Source organism: Myotis nattereri (assembly GCF_964212035.1).
Source record: "Myotis nattereri genome assembly, chromosome: 14".
Classification (NCBI taxonomy): domain Eukaryota; kingdom Metazoa; phylum Chordata; class Mammalia; order Chiroptera; family Vespertilionidae; genus Myotis; species Myotis nattereri.
This window is the reverse complement of record NC_138089.1, coordinates 46305617-46328684: the sequence shown is the minus strand read 5'-3', so window position 1 is coordinate 46328684 and position 23068 is coordinate 46305617. Positions and strand designations below refer to the sequence as shown.

Here is a 23068-nt window from a genome sequence, read left to right as displayed (position 1 = left end):
CTGACAGCATGCAGCAAAGTCAGAAGCAGGATATCCAATAAATAAACTATTATAATGACCCAGACAAGAAATGGTGAGGGCCTAGGCCAAAGGAGGAGCAGCTGTGATGAAAAGGATGCAATGGATCTGGGGAGATTTGGGAAATGAATGAATCAATAGGAAATAACCAATTAGAGTTAGGAGACAAGAAAGATACTAGACAACTGTATAATTCACAAAGACACATAATGCAGAGTAAAAGTAGCTGAGTTCAGTTTTGTGCCTGAAGAAAGAAGCATAGAAATGTCGGTCAACAGGAAGTAACTGAATCTATGAGTGAAAACTGAGCTTTCTCAGATTTAAGAATGAGGAGAGAAATAGGGAAGCAAATTTAAGGAACAGGTTAAGGGGGGGGAAAGGCAAAGAATTAGCTAGAGACGTTAGGAAACGGGAAGCCAGATAGAAGGGAATTTTATGAGATTACCAGCGAGGTGAAGTAAAAGAAAGGACTGAAAAGAGATTCAATTTGGCTACCATGAACCCACTAGAACAGTGGTTCTCAACCCTGGCTGCACATTAGAATCACCTGGGAATCTTTTTAAAATCCTGATGTCTGTGTCTCATCCTCTGGAAATTCTGTTTCTTTGTTACTAATGTTGTGGCCTCACCCCATAACAAAGAAACAGAATTTCCGGAGGATGAGGCCCAGAAATCAGGATTTTAAAAAGATTTCCAGGTGATTCTAATGCGCAGCCAAGGTTGAGAACCACTGTACTAGAACCTTTAGGAAGAGCAGCTTCAATGGAGTGAGGACAGAAGTCAGACTGCAGTTTATTGAATTCATGAAGATGAGATAGGCAGAAACCAGAGCACAAACAATGCTTCAAGATGTCACTATGAAAAGATGAGAGAGCATAGTGGTTACATCCATTTTATAGAATGTAAATAGTAACTAAAGCAGAGCACTGTCTTACTCAAAGATGAAAAATACTATTTCTTAACTATAAACCCATCTATAATATATTCTGTAGATCAACCTCTTCATGAAATTGGTTAAATCACATGAAAAATATGCTTTTCACAATGGAATACTGCGCTGCTATAAAAAAGAAGGAACTTTTACCATTTGCCACAGCATGATGGAACTGGAGAGCATTATGCTTATCGAAATAAGCCAGTCGGAGAAAGATATATATCACATGATCTCACTCATATGTGGGATATAATGATCAACATAAACTGATGAACAAAAATGGATCCAGAGACAAGGTGGCACTGAGCAGACCTTCCAACCTCGGGGAGAAGGCAGGGGAGGGGGGCGGTTAGAGATCAACTAAAGGACTTGTATACATGCATATTAGCATGGCCAATGGACACAGACATTGGGGGCGGTGGGGGCTTGCCTCGGGGGTGCAAGTGCTGGTGGGGGTTAATCGGGGGAAAAAGGAGATATGTAATACTTTAAACAATAATTAAAACAAAACAAAAAGAAAAACATGCTTTTGTTTACTGACCTCATATATTTAATCAGATACAATGCTGACCCACATAACTTAAAGAAACACTTTATAAATATGTTGCTTTTTTTAAGAATAATGTTTAACAAATTGATATTTTAGACTCAGCTTAAAAATATGATGGATTGAAGGGGTACAGAATATATTACATTGAATGAGTTAAATAATAAACTCTTACCTACTACATATACTCCATACACATACACAAAGACGCACAAACACTGAGATAACTACTTACTAAGAGGTTAGACATTCTTTTAATGCAGAATTTTCTTTCCGGCATTTTACTACCATAAGCATTCCAGACTCCTTGCAACATTTGGTAAAATCTGAAATAAAACATTTGGAAAGAAAAAAAAAATTTGTAATTATATCCACACAATTTCTGACAGATATAATTTAACATCTATTACCTAGACTGGTGGTTGGCAAACTGCGGCTTGTGAGCCACATGCGGCTCTTTGGCCCCTTGAGTGTGGCTCATCCACAAAATACCAACTTCTGCGCATGGGCCACAAAGTTTCAATCGCACTGTACATGCATGTCCACATGTGGCATTTTGTGGAAGAGCCACACTCTAGTTGCCAAAGAGCCGCATGTGGCTCGCGAGCTGCGGTTTGCTGACCACTGACCTAGACTGTGCTTGGCACACAGCACATGCTCTACCAAAGACAGGTACAAGAATGAAAGGCAGAATGAGATGAGTGTCATTTACTTTGTGGAAACAAAGAGATTTGAAAGGAGGAAGAGAGGATGACCTCTAAGATAGAGTGAGGAGACAGATGGGATGCAGAGAAATATGATTTCTAAGAGGGAAAAGGATATTCTAGAAGAAATGAGTAAGAAGAACAAAAGGAAAGCTGTTTCCGCCCAGCCATCGTGGCTCAGTGGTTGAGCTTCAACCTATGAATGTTGATGGTTCAATTCCCAGGGTCAGGGCTAGATCTTCAGTGTGGGGGATGCAGGAGGCAGCTGATCAACGATTCTCGCTCATTACTGAAGTTTCTATATCTCTCTCTCCCTTCCCCTTCCTTCCTGAAATCAATAAAAATATACTTAAAAGTAAATAAAAAAGGAGCTGTTTCTAGACATGGGCATCTGGTGTCCAGTCTCTGCATGTCTTCTCTTGATGCATAAAAGCACCCCTTTCTTGTTTTTTTAATCCTCACCCGAGGATATAGTTTATTGATTTTTAGAGAGAGAGGAAGGGGAAAAGAGGGAGAGAAACCTTAAATTATATCATCCTCACAAAGAATTAACTAGGTAAAAAATTAACTTTTTCTGACTATCTTTTTTAACTCGTAATAAAAAGTTATCAAGATTTCCTTTTCTTGAGCTGTGTGTTACCCATTTAGTTACTAAGGAATATAATTTATAATTATTTTAAAGCAAGCAGGTAATTTCAGGAGACTCCATGAAAACACATAATATGTCACAAAAATATTTTTTAAATCACAAGCAAACTGGAAATGATGGAGGTTTGTTGAGTGCATAAAAACTCATGAGAGGGACTTTGCTGGGACGAGAGCCTTACAACGGAGATATCAGTATGTACCTGTAGTATCACAGAATACTTTGAAGGATACATGGTAGAATAGGAACAAAGGCAATAGATGCAGGTAATGACTTTAATGCAAAAATTTAGTGGTTCTAATCACATTAAATTATGGGTGACATGTAATACTCCACTTCAAATATAGAATTAGCTTCCTTTAGTTCCTTGTTTACTAGTCTCAGTAGTCCCAACAATTGCTCTCTGATTCCTGAACCTACTCAGATACCTTTTTTATTCCAATTATGAAATGTTCTCCATCCTCTCTGTGCAAATGAGCTAGATTCCAGGCCAAATCAGACCATGGGATCCTTTTTTGTGCGCTGTGACTAAGGACTTCCTACAACTCAAAAATGCAAAGCAGACTTATAATCAGCTCATTATCAGTAGAGACCATGGCAATCAAAAACTTTCACTCTGGAATGTCATTAGCATGCCTACACAAGTTAATTTTTCTACTTATGGCATAATAAAATCTACCTTTCTAGGAGCAAGAATTATCCCAAATAAAAATTAAGACATGAGCAATACTCAAAGGGAATATGTACATCAAGTTAACCCAGAAGGACTATATCTGCCTAAAGGCTTCTTGAAGGGAACTTCCATGATGACAGTGGTAATGAACCATGGGCTGATCTCCCTGCACCACCTCTCCTTCCTGGAACCTCAGAGACCTACTCCAGACCAGTTCACTTAGTTAATGTCTGTAAGAAAGACTTTGCCTAATGAAATTTTATAGTTGACCAATCCTAGTCCTTTTCTGGAAAACACAAACACAATGGCTATTATCAAAAGTCCACATTCTGAATTTAACAAACACAATATTTTTACACTGAGAAATTCACAACGGAATGCTTAGGCATTCATTATTTTAAGACTTCTTTCCCTAATATAAATAGAAATGCCCTTAGTAGGGAATTAATGAGAGATAGCATTTATGTGTTCTGATCACAATAAAGGCACATTCTATGTATTTTCACACTTGTCCAAATCTCTTCAGGAATAACTGTGACTGGCCTAAAGCCTCAAGCTGTTTGTAGGGTTTTGTCACTTGTTTAGCAACAATATTTTAATGAGGGTCTTTCTTTCATACCACATTAGCATACATTCATATAATAATGATGTTGCTAATACTGCCAAATGATTTCTAAAATGGTATTCTGAAACAAATCCAATTGAAATTGCTTTTTTCAATATCATGTTAAATGTTAAAGAGCTCTAACACCTCTATATAATTTAATTACCATTAAACACTATACCAGTAAAAATAAAATTTCATTCACTTAAGTAAACCTTAAGGTAATGCAAATGAATATCAATAAATAGGGAGGGTAGAGAGTTTATTAAAAGTTATTCTAAATTTTAAAGAAAAGTAGTTAAATATAGAATTCAAGACTTTCTTCCTTAAAAATATCAAGAACGTGAGAGTATATCTTTCTTTTGTAAACCCTCATTTCTCTGAAAACAAAACAAAACAAAACACAATACCACATAAAAAACTATTGGTAAAAATATGTTTTAGGTATAATAAAATTTAGGTCAAGTATATCTATGAAAAACAGAAAGTCTTCTCCTAACTTTAGTCTAAGGTAGTGATGGCGAACCTTTTGAGCTCGGCATGTCAGCATTTTGAAAAACCCTAAATTAACTCTAGTGCTGTGTCACATACAGAAATGTTTTGATATTTAAAACCATAGTAAAACAAAGACTTATATTTTTGATATTTATTTTATATATTTAAATGCCATTTAACAAAGAAAAATCAACCAAAAAAATAAGTTCACGTGTCACCTCTGACACACGTGTCATAGGTTTGCCATCACTGGGCTAAGGTAATGGGCAAAATAATCACATTGTAATTATGTACAAGTAGCCTATATAATTTCCAGTTTCTATAGGAAAAAACCTTTGGGGGGGAACCTCCGTATAAAAGCAATAGAGAAAAAAATCATTTAGAATTGTTTTTAACTCATTTACTTTATGGAACTTTTATTTGTATTTTAGTATTTCAATAAACCCCAAACATTATTTGAAAATAATTTAGTCATCCAGTTACAGCTAAAGCATTCAATGAGATGGCACTTTGAAAACATACTAAATTAAAAGAAATAATCCCTAATGTCTCGTCTTTGACTAGCAACCACTCCATTTATATCCTACTAACCTACAATTTTTTAGAAATCTTAAGCTTATAAATTTTTATAGAACCCCTTTAGACACAGCATTACTTGTAACTTTCTATTTCATTAGTACTTTTATTTCATTAATGAGTAAAATATTTATAACGTACCTATTTTTCCAGCTATATTATAAAAAGCAAGTATAATTTAGAATTTTAACATATAAGCTATGTGTAATATTTCTGTAACTACACCATCATCTTAATGGTCTCACCTTAAAATCTAGAACTTCAATTTTATCTAAATGAAAAAGATTTATGGAGGTCTTGCTTATTAATTACATGTAGTAGGACAGATTTTTAAATCACCTTAAGTTCATAATGTATCAATAAATTTACAACTGGAAATCTTAACCATAAAACCATTTGCTTTTACAGAACTGGATAAGAACAAAAACAGATATACTTTAAACACTGTATAAAAGATCTTTTGACCAGTTATTAAATCAGAAGAGATTTTAAAATGTGGAACTGAAAATGATGCAATCTGGGGAGGGATTAGGTAGGTGGCGACTTTTGGTAAGATTTTCCTTCATACAAAGGTGTCTGGAGTGTTAAATCTGTAATATAAATTTAAGTCTAAAACTAATTTTTCATAGGAAAAGCTATCTTTTAAGTAAAGACTTCTGTTGTGAGCAGTCTAATGCCAGGTCCCCGTAGACCATGCCTAAGTGCTGTGCTGCTCTCAGTAATCATCCTCCCTTCTGGAAGCTGTGAAGTAAAAAGTGCCTGAAGACAACAGGAGGTCACCCGCAGTTCTGAGCGCACCAGCTCCAAGTGCAGTAATGAAGGCCTGAGCCACGGCAGAGAAACCATGAAGACAGTAGTTTGTCTTCCTCCTAATGACTGCTCAACTGACGCAAACCAAAGCCACAAGGCCACCAAGCATATTACTCTGTATAACTGACAGCATGAACAATGTCATGAAATTCTTGTGAAAGATTTTGTAAATAGTTCTGACTCTATTGAACATCTGTTTGTTTATTCTATCTATCATCTATCTATCTATCTATCTATCTATCTATCTATCTATCTATCTATCTGGCTAAATACTAAGTGTCCATCTGGGTAATGACGTCACGCAGCAACACTCAGCTTCCTCTCTCTAGTGACTAGCCTCCTTGCAGTTTCTTCAGCCCAGGAACACAGCCAGGTGGAAACATTTCACACTTTAACCAAATGTCTGAAGCGTTTTCCCATGCCTCATCTCATTTGATCCTCACAGAAGTCCTGGAGTAGGTAGATAGGAGACTTGGTGGAATCCTATTTTCTTTTCATTAGCCGGAAAACGGAGATTTAGAAAGCTTAGAAACTTGACCCGACTGAAAAGAAGAAATGGTGGACCTTGAAAATGACTTCAGGTTTTCTCACTACCCAGAATATAGTCAAACACTGCTGCAGTTAAGTATTTTACCCTTTGTTCTCCCTGTGTGATCTATAATAATCTGCTTTGTGTTTTTACTGCTGTGTTGCTGACAATTACCTGAAAGAAAAGTTGGGGTGCTTCACTGGGCTGGAAAAAGTTTAGCTAAATCAGAAAGCAGGTCTAGTTAAGCAAGTTTATCTATAGTGGGGCCTTGATTTACGAGTTTAATTCGTTCCGAGACCGAGCTCGTTAAGGAGCTCGTTAACTCAAATTACTCTATCAACTCAATGCAAAAAATCGGCTGAGAGACAGCTGGTATCTCAAAAAACTCGTTAGTCAGGACACTCGTAAGTCAAGGCCCCACTGTACATATATAAAGCTCTCACTGGCATCAATTGCATGTGTGTGTTTTGATCTGTCATTGTTGATCATTAATTTGGTTGACACTTCTATTATAGAGAAGGGCATATAGCGACATTAAAATATTTCTTCTAATTAATTTCCTTTCAATGTGCACGAATTCATGTACCAGGCCACTAGTAGGAAATAACATTTCTAGTTTTTCCCTTCTCCTGGTTCAGAGCCAGTGTGAACACTGTTCCCTTCCCTTACTAGATGTGGTTTCCAGACTATTGATAAAATCTGGGTTACCCTCCTCATAATCTGCTAATTTATATATTTAGTACCTTGCTTTTGCTCCATACAGAATTTGAAGTAGCTTGGTAACTCCCTTAAAAAACAGCATTAATAACGGTTTGATAAATTCTTGAAATCCAAACACAGTAGGCAGCAAGACAAATATAAACATAATAATGGCACCCTCGCTGGTTTGGCTCAGTGGCTAGAGCATCGACCTATGGACTAAATGGTCATGTGTTTGATTCTGGCCAAGGGCACATGGCCCGGGTTGCGGGCTCGGTCCCCAGTTGGAGGCATACAGGAGGCAGCCGGTCAATGATTCTCATCACTGATGTTTTGATCTCTCTCTCCCTCTCCCTTCCTCTCTAAAATCAATAAAATTATATTTAAAAATAATAACAATGGCTACATCTTTCTGAAACTATATTACAAATCACTTGTAGGGAATCATTAAGAGAATGACATGTCACCAGCCATTCCCTATCCTGTCTTTTCTTAGCTGAAGCAAAACAATATTTTTACATAAGTAAAAAATAGCCTTTGACACCATTAAAACCCACTTACCAGCTTTCTTTTAATCTAACACAATCACCCCACAACCAAAGTACAAACATTATACCACAGAATACTACACAGCCACTAAAAAAAGTATACAGATAAGGACCATCTTCAAAAACTTAAACAGATAAAGCAAAATGCAAAAGAGTCTATTAATAATATGTTGCCATTTCAGTTTAGAATATACACATATAAGTGTGTGTATGTGTGTATGCATGTATCTTTAAAGAGAGATTGATGTTTGTGTAAGCAGAAAATGGCTGTGGAAGATGTAAGAAACTGGTTGTCTCAGCAGAGGAAAAGAAGAATTGAAGGGAACAAGAATTGAAGAAGCACATTTGTAGTGTGTTTTAGAATGTGTGTTAAAGTTACAAAATGTTTTTTGTTTTTTTAAAGAAGTAGCTTTGGTGGAGGGGGTACAGGGGAGTGGAGTCCAGATGAGAGGAGCTTTGACTTTATGAGTAAAGAAGACATCTCCTTCCTTTTTTTCCCTAAACAAGCTCTTTCCCCTAAAGGGAGGCAGGGAGATGTGTGTGTGTGTGTGTGTGTGTGTGTAGGCAGGGAGGTGGGGAGGTGTGTGTGTAGGAAATCCCTCTACATCTCACTAAGAACGCCCACCCTACTCATCACACTCTAGGGATATTTCTGCATATATCGCTTAATTTCATTAAATGCTGATTGCTATCAAATACAAATCTGGACATTTCTTTTCACAAAATATACAACTACAGAGATACTACTCTCTCCATTATACCCAGACCAAGTGAAAAGCACTCTTCCAAGATGAAATGATACCATCAAAGTCACACTATTGGCTTTCTTTTCATTTAACATAGTCACACCAACTGCCAAAACGAAAGAAATCTGACAATGATAACATGAACTACCTTGCTAATAAGTCCAAATTCTCAGATTTAAAGAGCAAAAAAGAGAATAAAAGACATGTTATGCTAAATTTAATTAGACATTTAATAAGTGTAGTATCCCTAGTTAACAAGGCAAATCGATCCTTTCAGTTCTGGCTGCAGTTTATTTAAAGACTTTACAATTTTACTACTTAGAAGCAAGTCCTATGGAGGTGTCATCTCACCATTTATATTTTCACAACACTTATGATATTGCTATCACACTCTTAAAATAAATGAAAAGCCCAAGCCACATTTCAGACCAATATAATGCTACAGACTCTATTTTTATTTCTGGAAATAAACACTAAAATAGTTCTGTATTGCTCACTTTATTCTTACAATGTTGAACATTAAAAAAATAAAACTAAGTTTGTTTTTTTCAATTCCCAAGTACACTTGGAAAACAGAAGTTTTAATCACTTGGTTTTAAAATTAAGCACCAGAAAATATATCACTGTAAAATTCTGACAACTGCATGCATTTTATGACAAAATTATTATGCTTTTAATTTTGTATTAAATTGTGATTTATTAGCTTGCTACTTTAGAGATTAGTCTATGTATAGAATGAATTTAGTGGTGCAAATAATGAGACAAAGAAGGTAGAAGGATGAACATGAAAAGATTATTTTACATTGCAGTGCATGAGCTATTTGATAATTCCAACATAGTACAAAAGAAAGCCTCTCTCTAGATTGATCATGGTTCAGTGAACATCACTGAATATCTAATACCTCCAACTCAATTAATTCTCACTTGATTAAGATCAGACTGATATTCAAACTAAATCATCTCTCCAGTCAAGTAGAAATCAATATTTCTGATTTTACTTTTAAATTACAATAGAAAATAAAATGCACACATATTCAATATGCCAAGAGTAGCTTTTCCATTCTAGTCTACCATGGCATGGATAACACAGTTGATTAAAGAATTATTCTAATCTGAGCACCAATATGTAGCAGAATCTGATTAATTTGAACACAGAGATGGAATAAAGTAATTAAATATATCTTATACAGGGCAAATAGAATATTGACATAAAATAAATTTGACTTCTTTAAAACAAACCTCACTATTTATCGGCTCAACTAGTTAGGAATGTGGTTTTATCAAAGACTGATTACTCTCAGAGAAGAGTATTGCTTCAGGCACAAATATTTATAAGGTGGGCAAAGAACAGTTCTTTTTAACTCATACTCTTTCCACCACTGCCACCTCCAAAAAGCAGGCACATACCTAAAACAACCAAATTATCTCTATAGACTTTTTCAGAAAAAGCAGGACATACTGACCCACCCTTGCTGATCAGGGTAAAACGTAGTGAATCCTAAAATAACAAAATGCTTTCATATTTGTAACTCTTACTGCTAAAGAGAACATGAAATAGATTTTCCTCCTTTCATTCCTTAATTCCCTTCTAATTAAAGATGGAGAAGAGTAAAGCTAAATTATTTTTAGTATTAGTTGAGTAGCAAGTATTACTTTACTTGTTAATAAACTCAATAATTCAGTGAAAATAACAAAATTTTCAAGTATTATATACAATTTTCAAATATATTTAAGAAAGCAAAATCACAGCTAACTGTACTATTAAAATAAAAAATAATACAACTTAGAGTACTTAGAGTGTGTCCAACAGTGAGCACTATATATATTATATGTAAAATACTTTCTATATAAAGATATAACATATATAAAATATATGAAATATGCATTTATTATATATGATTTTTTAAAAATATATTTTATTGATTTTTTACAGAGAGGAAGGGAGAGAGATAGAGAGTTAGAAACATCGATGAGAGAGAAACATCGATCAGCTGCCTCCTGCACATCCCCCACTGGGGATATGCCCGCAACCCAGGTACATGCCCTTGACCAGAATCGAACCTGGGACCTTTCAGTCCGCAGGCCGACGCTCTATCCACTGAGCCAAACCGGTTTCGGCTATTATATATGATTTTTAAACCTCACAAAGTAGGTTACTACCATGCACTAAATAATTCATAGGTATTACTCAGATGTGCCTTTTCTGGTGTCTTAGATATACCACTTTACAGAAAAGAATATGAGGAACCAAGAATTACACAACTTAACTTGGAAATACAGATTTCCAAAATTTATATCTGATGAGAAACTGCCTAGGACAGTGATGGTGAACCTTTTGAGCTCGGTGTATCAGCATTTTGAAAAACCCTAACTTAACTCTGGTGCCGTGTCACATATAGAAATTTTTTGATATTTGCAACCATAGTAAAACAAAGGTTTATATTTTTGATATTTATTTTATATATTTAAACGCCATTTAACAAAGAAAAATCAACCAAAAAAATGAGTTCGCGTGTCACCTTAGACACGCGTGCCATAGGTTCGCCATCACTGGCCTAGAAGTTAGTTATAAACCATAACTAAGGTATGAAAAACAAAATTTGTTAAAGTATGATACTGTCCAAGGATTTGTAACCTCTGAGGCTGGGGCCACCTATGCAACTTGGAAGGTGGGCCATTTACTTGTTAGACATAAAAGGATATTCTTTACATGCATGAAAGACTCCACCTATTTTTCTTGAACCACGCAGAAATCTTGGTTTGATTTTTTTTCTTATGATTGAAGCATATCTTTGGAAAAATATTTCTCTTATACATTATAAAGGGTAGGGCAAGAATAGGCTATAGTTGTGAGTATGCAAATAGGCTTATTCTTGTATTATTTATTAATTATTGTATTAATTTCCATTCAAACAACTTTAAACCTACTTTTGTCCCACCTTGGATATATTACAATATATATTTCTCTAATATGTACATTATAAATTTATACATTCATATAATATATATAAATGACAGTGCAAGCAAAGACTAGCAACCAGTGTGCATGCCCCATGTTTGAAGGTGCAGCTGTTACTTTATTCCAGATCATTGTTTGCCTTGCAGAAATGGATTTATATATTGTTAAAGCTGGAATTTGTTTTATGTAAAATCTTACAACTTTATATAGTCTAGCTAACTTTGTTTACTGAGACACGGCACAGGGGAAAACCAAAATATGTCTGCACAATGGCTCTGAGCTGAAGGCTGACTCTGGTGTCATCAGCTTGAAAGGCTTCCTTGAACACTTCAACTCAGGTAATTATGCACATGTGGTTATCCCATCAGAAACGTCTATCACTCACTTGTCAACTACTCAAGCAGAAGTCTCATAATAATTCTAAACAGCATCTTAGCCTAGAAGCAGAGGAATTAAATGGAGATGTTCCCATCTCTAACTCCCTAATTTCACAGGCCTCATAACTTTCCAGGGCCCTGTGAGGCAGTCAGTCATGATGGATGTTGACATCCTTCAGGAACCTGAAACAGGGAATCAAAGGATCCTTAACTAAAAGTTTCGATTTCCTTTGAGCCCACACTGAATGTACTATTTATCAGTTGCTAAACCCCTTTTACCTCAAGAAGCACATCAGGTAAGAAGAATGTTTTGTTTGAATGGATGCTACTTGATAAAATAAAGGGGTTTCTTTTCCTCCTCTATTAAATTATCAGACATTTAGTAAGTTAACAGTTTGTCTGCTGCTCTCAGAGGTCTCCAATGGAGCAGCAAAGCAATGACACACTTAACATTAAATAATACAAAATAAAACAGCAATTATGGGAGTCCTTGTGTTGGTTGGAGCATCGTTCTGTACACTAAAATGTTGTGGGTTTCATCCCAATCTGGGCGAGTAGGAGAGGCAAGCCATCAGCGTCTCTCCCACACTGATGTTTCTCTCTCTCTCTCTCTCTTTCTCGTTCTCTGAAAACAATGAAAATATATCCTTGGGTGAGGATTTAAAAAAACAAACAGCAATTATGGGAAAATTATAACAAGTATCACATGGACATGGCAAAAAAAGATTGATTGCCTAAGGAGGTCACATGCAATGACTAAAATAAGAGACTGCAGGTGGAAGAGCTCACTACAGGCTACTTAGAAAGGCAGCACAACTGCCTACATAAGACTCTTCCTACATTTGCAAAGATGGATGGAAGAAATCCAAGAAGTGTCAAGCAACAATCTTTGCCTTTACCTCCTACTAAAGAGTCTATTAATCAACCCGTGAGTACAAATGATGAAATGAATAATTACTTTAAATATTTCTAATAATTCTACATGGTCAGAATGCAGTCTAGTAGCTGTTAATTATATACGTTCACAAAGTATCATGACAAAGTCTAACAGGTCAGTATCAGGGGGCTTGGTCTTAAGAAGCTACTTATAAGACACTGCCAAATAAGAATTTCACTTTTATTCTATATTTTATTGCTAACTTTCATTAAAATAACAAATTAATTGAAATATATTTAAAACATAAAATTTTTTAAAAGGTTTTTTAATTTTCTATGACTGAATAAAGTAGAAAAAGTGACTGTCACAGTTTTATTTGTTAGATTCCACAAAGAATATTTTTAATTTTAAAATAGAATGTCAACAGGGTTGATTGAAATAAAGAGAAATAAATTAATGCTAAATAATTACTAAGGAAGTTTTGTTTATAGAAATGAATAATTCAGTGTTTTACAAAGTAAATTCAAACAGCAGCTGCTTTGCTGACTTTAAGCTAAAAAGAGCTTTCTCCAAATGTACAAACTTTAAAACTAGAGCATCATCATATTTTTTTGTGGAATAGAATTTATTTCCCAGGTCTCATGTTATTAGTATAAAATATTACAAAGTTACAATAATAATCAAGTAGCCAGTAAGAAGTCTCATCACTGATTTTTCATGGGAGGTATCTGTCACTTTCTAGTTAATTGAATATATGCATAATTCCTGCCCCGTTAAGTCATAACAGCTGGGGGGAGAGAGGAATTAAGATTTCTAACAATCTGTTCCCAACCCACTTGATCCTGAATATTATTCAGATCTCAGAACGGATCTTGTGACTGCTTTTTAACTCCACTGCAGTTCCATTTCTGTCTCCTTAATTACTTGCTCCCATTGATAGATCCTCCCTTCCCCCAACTGGTGGGCAGGGTATGATGTAACCTGCAGCCCAGAAATACCTGAGTGACTAACCAGGTACCTTTTATGGACTATACATTGGACCACCAATCCACACCTGCCAAATACCCTAAGCCCTTGTCCTATATGGACAATGCAGTAAGCCACCAATCAGTGTGTGCCAAGTACACTAAGCCCCCCACCCCTTCCCATTCCGCCCCTCAAAAGGCGTGCCCACCCCTGCACGTGCTGCTGTCCTCCCCTTGCGAGACAGCCCGGCAGGTGCTTCTCCTCTAATAAAGCCTGTAGTCCTGGTTTTAGGCCTCTGTCTGATTTTTCACCCATATATCAGGAAGGAGCTCTTCCTCCATCAGTAAGAAATGAGCCCAAACTTAAAAAAACAAACACACTTGAGAGAAATTGCACATGTTACAAATTAAGTTCATTTTCACTAAATAACTGATCCACAGTTTTTGAAGAATCGGTTTCTCATCACAGCAGCTAATAGATAGAGAAACTTGAAAAACAAACGTTGTAAGTACTTGCAAATTAAATCTGAAATAAAACACTTCCAAACAGCCACATAAGACAAAGGGAAAATGGGTTCTATTTACATTTTATAATTTTGTGGTTTATCTATTGCCTACTGTAAACTGAAGTCTGCAACTCTTTCGTGGATCACGTACTAATATCAACTACTCCACCCAGCCTTAGCACCCATAGTGAATCATCATTTTCATACCTCAGATCACCAGAGACATTGAGAGGAAAAACAGAACTGGATGAGGTTAACAGTATGCAAAAATAATGAAACTACTGCATCCCACAAAATTCCTATTTCTATTAGAGACTTATAGGAAACCACTAAGGGCATAATTAGCATATATATAGCTATAAAAGAAGATTGAGATTCAGAACAATCTCAACAATATGGACAACCAAGGCAAAAAAAATTTAAAGGATAAATTTCTCAGGGACAAATGCAAATTTTTGCAATTAGGTTTTTAAAAAAACTTTTAAATTTTAGAACAGAATGACAGATGAAATCATATGTGATCCAACTATGTAAAACATGACAGAATACCTAAACCAATCTTAATATCAATGTCCCAATCACAATGGCAAGAAGATCACAGCATATCTGTGTTCTCCTCTGGAGGACACTTGTATATAGATGGATCTTGACAAATGAGCAAGTTCCTACAGAAAGGCGATCAGGAGATTGAGAGGTATAAAAACCCTATGAATATATACCATATTATGTATTAACCATTATCTTGTAAATCTACCCATTGTGGGCTTAAGTAAAATCCTGGAACACATTAAATGTAAGAATTTAGATTTGAGCTTAGGCAGTGGGGAATGGCACGAACTAAACTGCACACTGCAGAAAGCTTTACCTAGCAACAACTTAAGGTAAAGGTAAGGAAGATGAAGGAAAATAAATTTCTAAATTAGGGAAGCTAGTCTATATGCTAATAAAACAACTCAGGCAACAGATAATTTGGGTAAAAACTGAAGAATATTGCAGGCTCATAAACCTTTCCTCAATAAGCTAAACAAAATGAGTCTAAAAAGAAAAAAAAAATTGGCCAACTACAACATATAGTCTCATATCATAAACTTCAAAAAGTAATAGGAAAGAAAAAAGGATTCTAGCAAAGTTCAGCATGGCAAGGCTCCTAGTCCCAATTCTTTCCCTTAGAACACAATGGTGAAAGAAAACGAGTTTAAAAACCCTGAGAATTCCCAATAATGGTACTTTTCATTCTTGAGAGAAGCAGACTGGGAGCATAAATAAGAATCCTAGAGAAAAGTAAAAAATAGAAACAAAACCTCTTCGAATAAAAGCCTCTACCCAACTTCAAAGGATAGATACCTCAGCAGAGGCAGAAAAGCCACTAGGGTATGCATTTTTTAGGGTTCCATACTCAATACAGAGAATAAGCCAAAAGTAACCTCACAGGAAAAGAGGAAACATTCTAGAGGCCATTTAACAAAAACAGTGCATTGGCCAATGTGCTCCTTTTCCCCCAGTTTCCAGGCTTCAGAAAAGTACATAGAAGAACACACTTCAGCCCTCAAACTACAGCCCACCAAGGAGGACAATCATATCAGAAAAGAGTGGCAGGAGTGTTAGAGAGAATTCACCCACAATTTTCAGAGATATAGAAAACAACTCTGAAAACACACTCTAAGGATAAGAAAATTCACCTCAAATGTCACATTATATAAGAACTTAATAAAAACAAAAATATAAGAAAGCTCGACTTCAATAAATAGTTGATAAAATTGAGTGAGAAGAGAAGATAAAAATGGGAGTTTAAGACCAAAACAAATCCATTACAGTGCTAAGTAAATACATTAAAAATATATAAGAAATAGAATAGACATAGCTATATGACAGACTTTATAAGAATGACTTACGATAATCATAGTAAATATAGAGGAAATTAAAAAAAAAAAAAAAGGTTAATGCAAACCAAGGCGACTGTTGTGGTAGGCAGCTTCTAGGATGGCCTCAAATAATCCCAGGCTCCTGGTATTCACACGCTTTGGTAAACCATTCCCTTTGAGTGTAGGCTAAACCTAGAGATTTCCTTCTAGTTCAAGAATATGAAAATGTAATCGCTTCTCGGCCTTTTGGCTAAGATCAAGTGTAAGAATATGAAAATGTGGATGGCATCTCGCTGCCATGATTAGGTTACAAAAGCCCGTAACTTACATCTGGTTAGCGGATGCTGTCTATTGCCTTCCCATTTTTCATGCTTTGATGAAGAAAACTGCCACACGTGGGAAAGACTCATCTGGTAAGAAATGGAGAGTGGCCTCTGGCTAACAGTCAGCAAGGAACTGAGACTGTCAGTACCACATCCCACGGGGGAACTGGATGCTGCCAACAAGCACTGAGTGATCCTGGAAGCAGATCCTTCCCCAGCCGAGAGTTCGGATGAGACTGCAGACCCTGAGCCAACACCTTAACTGAAGTCTTGTGAGAGACTAAAGAAGTGGAAACAGCTTCGTCATATTGGATTCCTGCCCCACTGAAATGGTAAAATAATAAATGTGTGTTGTTTATAGCCACTGAACTTGGGGTAATTTGTTACGTTAGCAAATAACATCAAGTGTTAATCCCATTTCAAAGTTCCAAAGACGGCTGATAACTCTAAAGTAAAGAATTCAAAAAAGGAAAAGAAAAAAATATTTTAAATGACAATTTAAGAAAAGTTTTGACATAAAGAACTGAATCTGCAAAGCAAAAGAATACAGTATGTTCCAGAAAAAGCTGATGAAGAATTATATATGCTAGTTAAGTTCCCAAACTGGAGGACAAAGTCTTTTTCTAATATCCAAGCAGAAAAATCAAGTCACATATGGCAGAGTGGTTGCAAGGTGGGAAAGGAATGAAAATCTGGCTGGTCTAAGAATTCCCAGATCAACATTCAGTGTCATTAAAAATACTATGCAATATGTACAAAGTTCTGAAGAAAGGAAAATATGACCTGACAATTTTATACCCACCCTATATGACATGTACAAGGCAACAAGCAGTCATTTCCAAACATGATAGATTATCTAGGATTCTAGAACCCAAAGACTCTTCTTAAATAAACTACTTATTTGACAATACATCTAGCCAATCAAGGAATGGATCAAAACAAATAAATACAGGAGAAGATGTAGTTAAAAAAAATAATTTATGGTTACATAAGGAATACGTATTAAAAATCTTAATGTAAAAATACAACTTACAAAAACTGGGACCTTAAAGACAGGATGTAGAGAAAGAATAACAATATTATCAAAGGAGGGAATCAATTAATACTGGCCAAAATTAGAATCTGAAGAATATGTTCCTTACAGTATATAAATTAAGTGTTTATGATTTCTATTAAAAGAATGATGTTGTCTAAAAATCTAACAATAAAATTCAGGGGGAAGTAAATGAAGAAAGCCTGAAATGCAGTAGAGGTCTCACATATTGGAAAGTTACTGAACTGAAACTACTTAACCACAACAGCTCCATTTAATATTAAGTTTCTAAGATCACTTATTTTCCCCTAAATAAAAATATTTCCTATAAGGAAATCCCTTTTTTTCTATTGCATCAAGTCCAAACTTCTTTGCTTGGCCTACAAGGAGCACCAAAATATGATCCTAAACAGCAACTAGTCTTACACAATTAGACTAATCTGCTCACTGTTCTGTCCCACAAACATCTTATACTATATTCAGCTTTCATGTTTAAACTCCTACTTGGGATATCTTCCAAATAAATAGGCAATTTAGATGCTACAAATTTAAAGGCTCTTTTTTCACCAAAACTTATTACTAAGATAAATAAACTGGTAATCAAATTAGAAAATAAACAAATGTTTTTAAGGCTATCTAAATCTAATCTAGCTGGAAAATCTATTTGCTGCATAAAATTCTTCCTAAAATCTTAGAATTTAATGAAAATATTCTTTTAGATTCCCAAAGAAATCATAGAACTTTCTATATTAAACTGAACTCTAAATTAATATTGCTTTGTAAATTGTATTAGTGTTAACTCAAAAAACTAAAATAACATAACAATTAAAAAATATTAGGTCATGCATATTTTATTATAAAAAATTAAAAAATGTTTAATTACAAAGAAAATGAGAGATATATCTGATTTGAAATATGTTCTTAAAAATTTGATACGTCACATTTTTAAAAGATAATTTTATGTATACAGAATGCTATAGTTTACTATTTTAATGCTAATTTTTTATTTATTACAAAAAATAATTTTATAAATAGAATCATCCACAAAGAATTGTGAGCACATTCAAAAACTAGAAACTATAAAAATGAAAATTATTGCCCAGCCGGTGTGGCTAGGTGGTTGAGCGTCAACCCAATAACAAGAAGTTGCCAGGGGACTCTTCTCCCTCCCCACATGGAAATCTGTGCTGATTATTTCTCAATAAACTTCCACCTTTGCTATAACAAAAAAAAAAAAAAAGAAGAAGAAGAAGAAGTTGCCGGTTCCATTCCCAGTCAGGGCTCATACCCAGTTGTGGGCTTGTTCTCTAGTACAGGGCGGGTAGGACGCAGCCAATCGATGATTGATGTTTCTCTCTCATCAATATTTCTACCTCTCCCTCTCCCTTCCTCTCTCTCTAAAGTCAGTATAAACACAAAAAAAGAAAATTACTTTAAAAAACTATTATGTCAGTAAGAAACAATTTATGTAACTTCAATGATGTATGATAGAAACATGTTCATCAAAGTCCTCTTTAACAACACATAACTACATTTGCAAGTAAGCAGCTTTCTTATTTGTTTTTCCTCTCAACCATGATTAAAATGTTTATATTCTTTATTTGGATAGTCTGACATATTCAGAATGCCAGATACAGGTTTGGATTTCCCCCTTAATAGTGATTACAAAGTCTAAAATTATTTTTAATTGACTCCTTGAGTAAGACCTAAAACTTTGTTAATAAACACTTAACATCTAATGTTACATTTACAGTAATGAGAAAGCATAGGATTTCCATATATTTCTACCACAAGATGGAGATAAAGTAGATGTTTTTATATATTTCAAAAATGTATAATTTTTATTAAAACAATTGATAATGCCTAGCTCATAATCCAAAATATATGCTGATCTTTAAGATAAACAGGTAAAACTACTTAATATGTAATCAGTTTCAATTACAGTTATTTCCAAAAATATTCTTTTGATAAAATAGAAGAGAAAAACATGTTTTCATGTTTCAGTTCATTTTACAGAGGGAACTACCAGTATTAAAATCTTTTTAAATATACACTTAAAAAGATGACTTGTGTCTCTGTACCAGTGTTGTCCAACAGTACATTTTGCAATGATGGAAAAGGTCAATATCTGCATTATCCAATATTGTAGCCACAGACCACATGTGGCTATTAAGCATTTGAAATGTGGCTAGTGCCGCTAAGAATATTAAATGGTTAATAAGTCTAGTGACTACTGTACAGGACAGCACAAATTTAATTTAGGATTAATAGCCAACTTAATCCTATCTAATAAAAGACAAAAAGGGTAATTAACCATACCTCCACTACACTTCCCATTGGCTAATTAGGGTGATATGCAAATTAACTGCCAACAAAGATGGCGGTTAATTTGCATACGTAGGCACGATGGGAGGCGAAAGGGGAAGGACGGAAGAACAGTGATCTGAAACCCAGGCAGCAGGCAAGAGCCGCGGGGGTGCCGCCTCGCCTGCGGCCCCGTGATCGCATGGCGATGGGAGGGAGAGAGAGCTGGGGCGCAGGCCAGGCGGCACACCCGGGGCTCTTACTGGGGTGCTGCCCGGCCTGCATCCCGGTGGTCGCCATGGCGATCAGAGGGAGAGAGAGCCGCATCAGGATGGGAGAGCCGGGGTGCAGGCGAGGTGGCACCCCGGCACCCCAGCACCTGACATGCAAAGGTTGGGGATGAAATGACTTTTCCCAACCACATCTGCAAATATCCTGGGGAAGGCATCACTGAAGAGTTCACAACAACTCTCTTACTTGACAAGGAAGAAAACAGTTGGCAAGGAAAACAATCCCTTACATCAAAGTTAAGGTCCCTCTGAGTAAAAAAAAATATTTCCAACGTAAAGGAGGGAGCAGGCAAAAATAATAGGTTCTCATGACTTCCACTGAAGTTTGAGCATATGACAGAGTCAAAACGAACATACAAATTAGACAGTGGACATTCAAATGATCCGAATCAACTGTCACTGTTTGTCCCAATAGCAGCAATGCTTATGTGATAATATAGTTTAACAAACATACAAAACAAGTCACATGATAAGAAAGGTTCGGCTTCTAAAGTAAATTGAATATGTTCTTTAAAAATTCTCATGTCCTCCCCTCTGACTATAATTCTTAATTTTCCAATCAGAAAATTATCCCAGGTGATCCAGTAACATGTAGAACTCCAGTAACCTAACTTATTTAAAAAAACAAACATCCCAACCATTTTTAAAATATTTAAATTGATATTTTAGGGTTAAAATTATAGAAGATATTTAGATCCAAATAGATTTTCTGAATAGAAAATATTTCAGTTTTTGATTTAAAAAAAAATAAACATAAAAAAACATGTGACACATTTTCCCAAAGAACTCTGAATTAGTACCTTTCCCTCTAACTTTCTTCAAATTAAGAGAATCTATGGAGTTCCCTATACTGCACAAGTTTTAATGAAAGAAAATAAGACTAAGAGCATCAAATACATGTTTTCTTATTTACAAACATATATACTCCTCTCTCTCTCTCTCTCTCTCTCTTTAAAATATATTCTTACTGATTCAGAGAGGAAGGGAGAGGGAGATAGAAACATCAATGATCTGTACTGGGGATCAAGCCCACAACCCGGGCATGTGGCCTGACCTGGAATCAAACTGTGACTTCCTGGTTCATAAGTCAATGCTAAACCACTGAGTCACACCGGCCGGGCTCAATTCTTATTTATAAATTCATCCCAAGGACATATACAGCTTGAAAAGCTTTGGAAGTAGTTTCAAAAAAAACTAGCTTTTAAGTAACAAGAAAACAGTTATAGAAGAAAGTTTAAATTAAAAGAAAAAAATTGTTTTAATTTATTCAAGAGTGGGAACATCCTCCATGAAAATGTGTACCTTGACTGTGGATGGCTGGGTGGCCTTATCACACCTTAGTAATTCAAATGCTTTTTACAATGAAAAGAAAGAGAATTTCAGCTCATTTCTCTCCCAGGGTAGATATCTGTCAATAGAAGGTGGATATCAATAAAAGGAGGGGCTTTGCACAATCAATCCAGAAAGTCAGCAATCTATGAATAACCCAGAACCGAGTATTTATCTCCTCTGCCACACACCCTCCCTCCCAGCCAGTGAACAAGATAATTACTCTCAAGTCAAGCTAAGTGCCCCCTAGTCATAGTGGGCCAATGCTGACATACAAAGCATACAAATAATTCTCACTCTGGCATAAAAGTGACAACTTTCTTGGAAGAAAAGCAGATACTGTAAATTTCTCAATCTTCCTGAAACATTTTTTAAAGTAATTTTTACTTCTTTAGAAAAAATGCATACATGGCAAACCAGCTGTAATAAAAGGCCCATTCTATAAAATTTTACCTGGTCCTACTCCTATCTGCAATCATAATCATATTTACAGACAAATATATCTATACTAATAAAAGAGTAATATGCTAATTAGACTGGGAGACCTTCCAGGAGACCTTCCAGATGTTCTTTTGGACAAAGCCATGGTGGTGGGGCCAAGGTAGAGGCGGTTAGAGGCCAAGAGGGGAGGGCAGTTGTGGGTGATCAGATTGGTGGGGAGTGGGGCCATTGGGGGTAAGCAGGCCATCAGTGGGGGTCAGTTGGAGGTGATCAGGACTGCAGGGGGGCAGTTTGGAGTGAGCAGGCCAGCAGGGGGACAGTTAGGGATGAGCAGGCCAGTGTGGGGGGGGCAGTTTGGGGTGATCAGGCTGGCGGGAGGGCATTTTGGGGTAAGCAGGCCGGCAGTGGGGGAGGGGGAGCAGTTGGGGGCGAGCAGGCCGGCAGGCAGAGTGGTTAGAGGCAATCAGGCAGGCAGGCAGGCAGGCAGGTGAGCGGTTAGGAGCCAGCAGTCCCGGATTGCAAGAGGGATGTCCGACTGCTGGTTTAGGCCCGATCCCTGTAAACTGGCAGTAGGACATCCTTCGAGGGGTCCCAAATTGGAGAGGGTGCAGGCCAGGCTGAGGAACACACCCTCCCCCATGCACAAATTTCGTGCACCGGGCCACTAGTATTTTAATATATATCAAAATTCAATAGAAATTTTTGGATATTAAAATAATTAACAGATAAAATCTAAACTATAAAAATAAGATAATTATAAATTAATAACAAAAAAGAGGTTCTGAGAATTTTAATAGAAATTTTTCCATAACCATGAGAAAATAAATGGGAAAGCTCAATATAACTAGGAAGAGAAAAACATACATTGAAAGAAATAAAGCTTTATAGCATCCTTCAGAGGTAATAAAAGAGCATTATTAAAGTATATACACAAATCACACAAATATTTTAAAAAATATATCAATAAATGTGAATTTTCATATTTGATATTAAAATGTGCTCAAATATTCAAGACATTTAAATACCTGCACACAAAATAAACTCCATATTTACCATTTACTCAAGTCCAAGTTAAAGTTTTCGATAACGAAAAAGAAAAAATTTCCTCTTTCCAAACAGAAAGAGTCTAATGCTCTTACAAAGTATAGGACTTTGCACCACACACAGATTTCAACAGGAATCACCTAGACCTCAAGTGATGCAAAGCTGGGCACCATTTTGGCTAGAGAGCCAACAGTCAATGTGTTTCAAACTAGGAGAAGCATTCTCACCA

At 35.9% G+C, this 23068-nt stretch overlaps 1 protein-coding gene across 4 annotated transcripts in view; it reads right to left on the bottom strand.

Moving 5' to 3' along the window:
- Positions 1-23068, bottom strand: part of CMC1 (C-X9-C motif containing 1) — a 63415-nt gene that overhangs the window by 6278 nt on the left and 34069 nt on the right. For all 4 annotated transcript variants that reach the window (XM_081105822.1, XM_081105823.1, XM_081105824.1 and 1 more), the window contains one exon: positions 1735-1825. In XM_081105822.1, coding sequence (XP_080961948.1) covers positions 1735-1825 — 91 coding nt within the window. The remainder of the gene's footprint in view (positions 1-1734; positions 1826-23068) is intronic.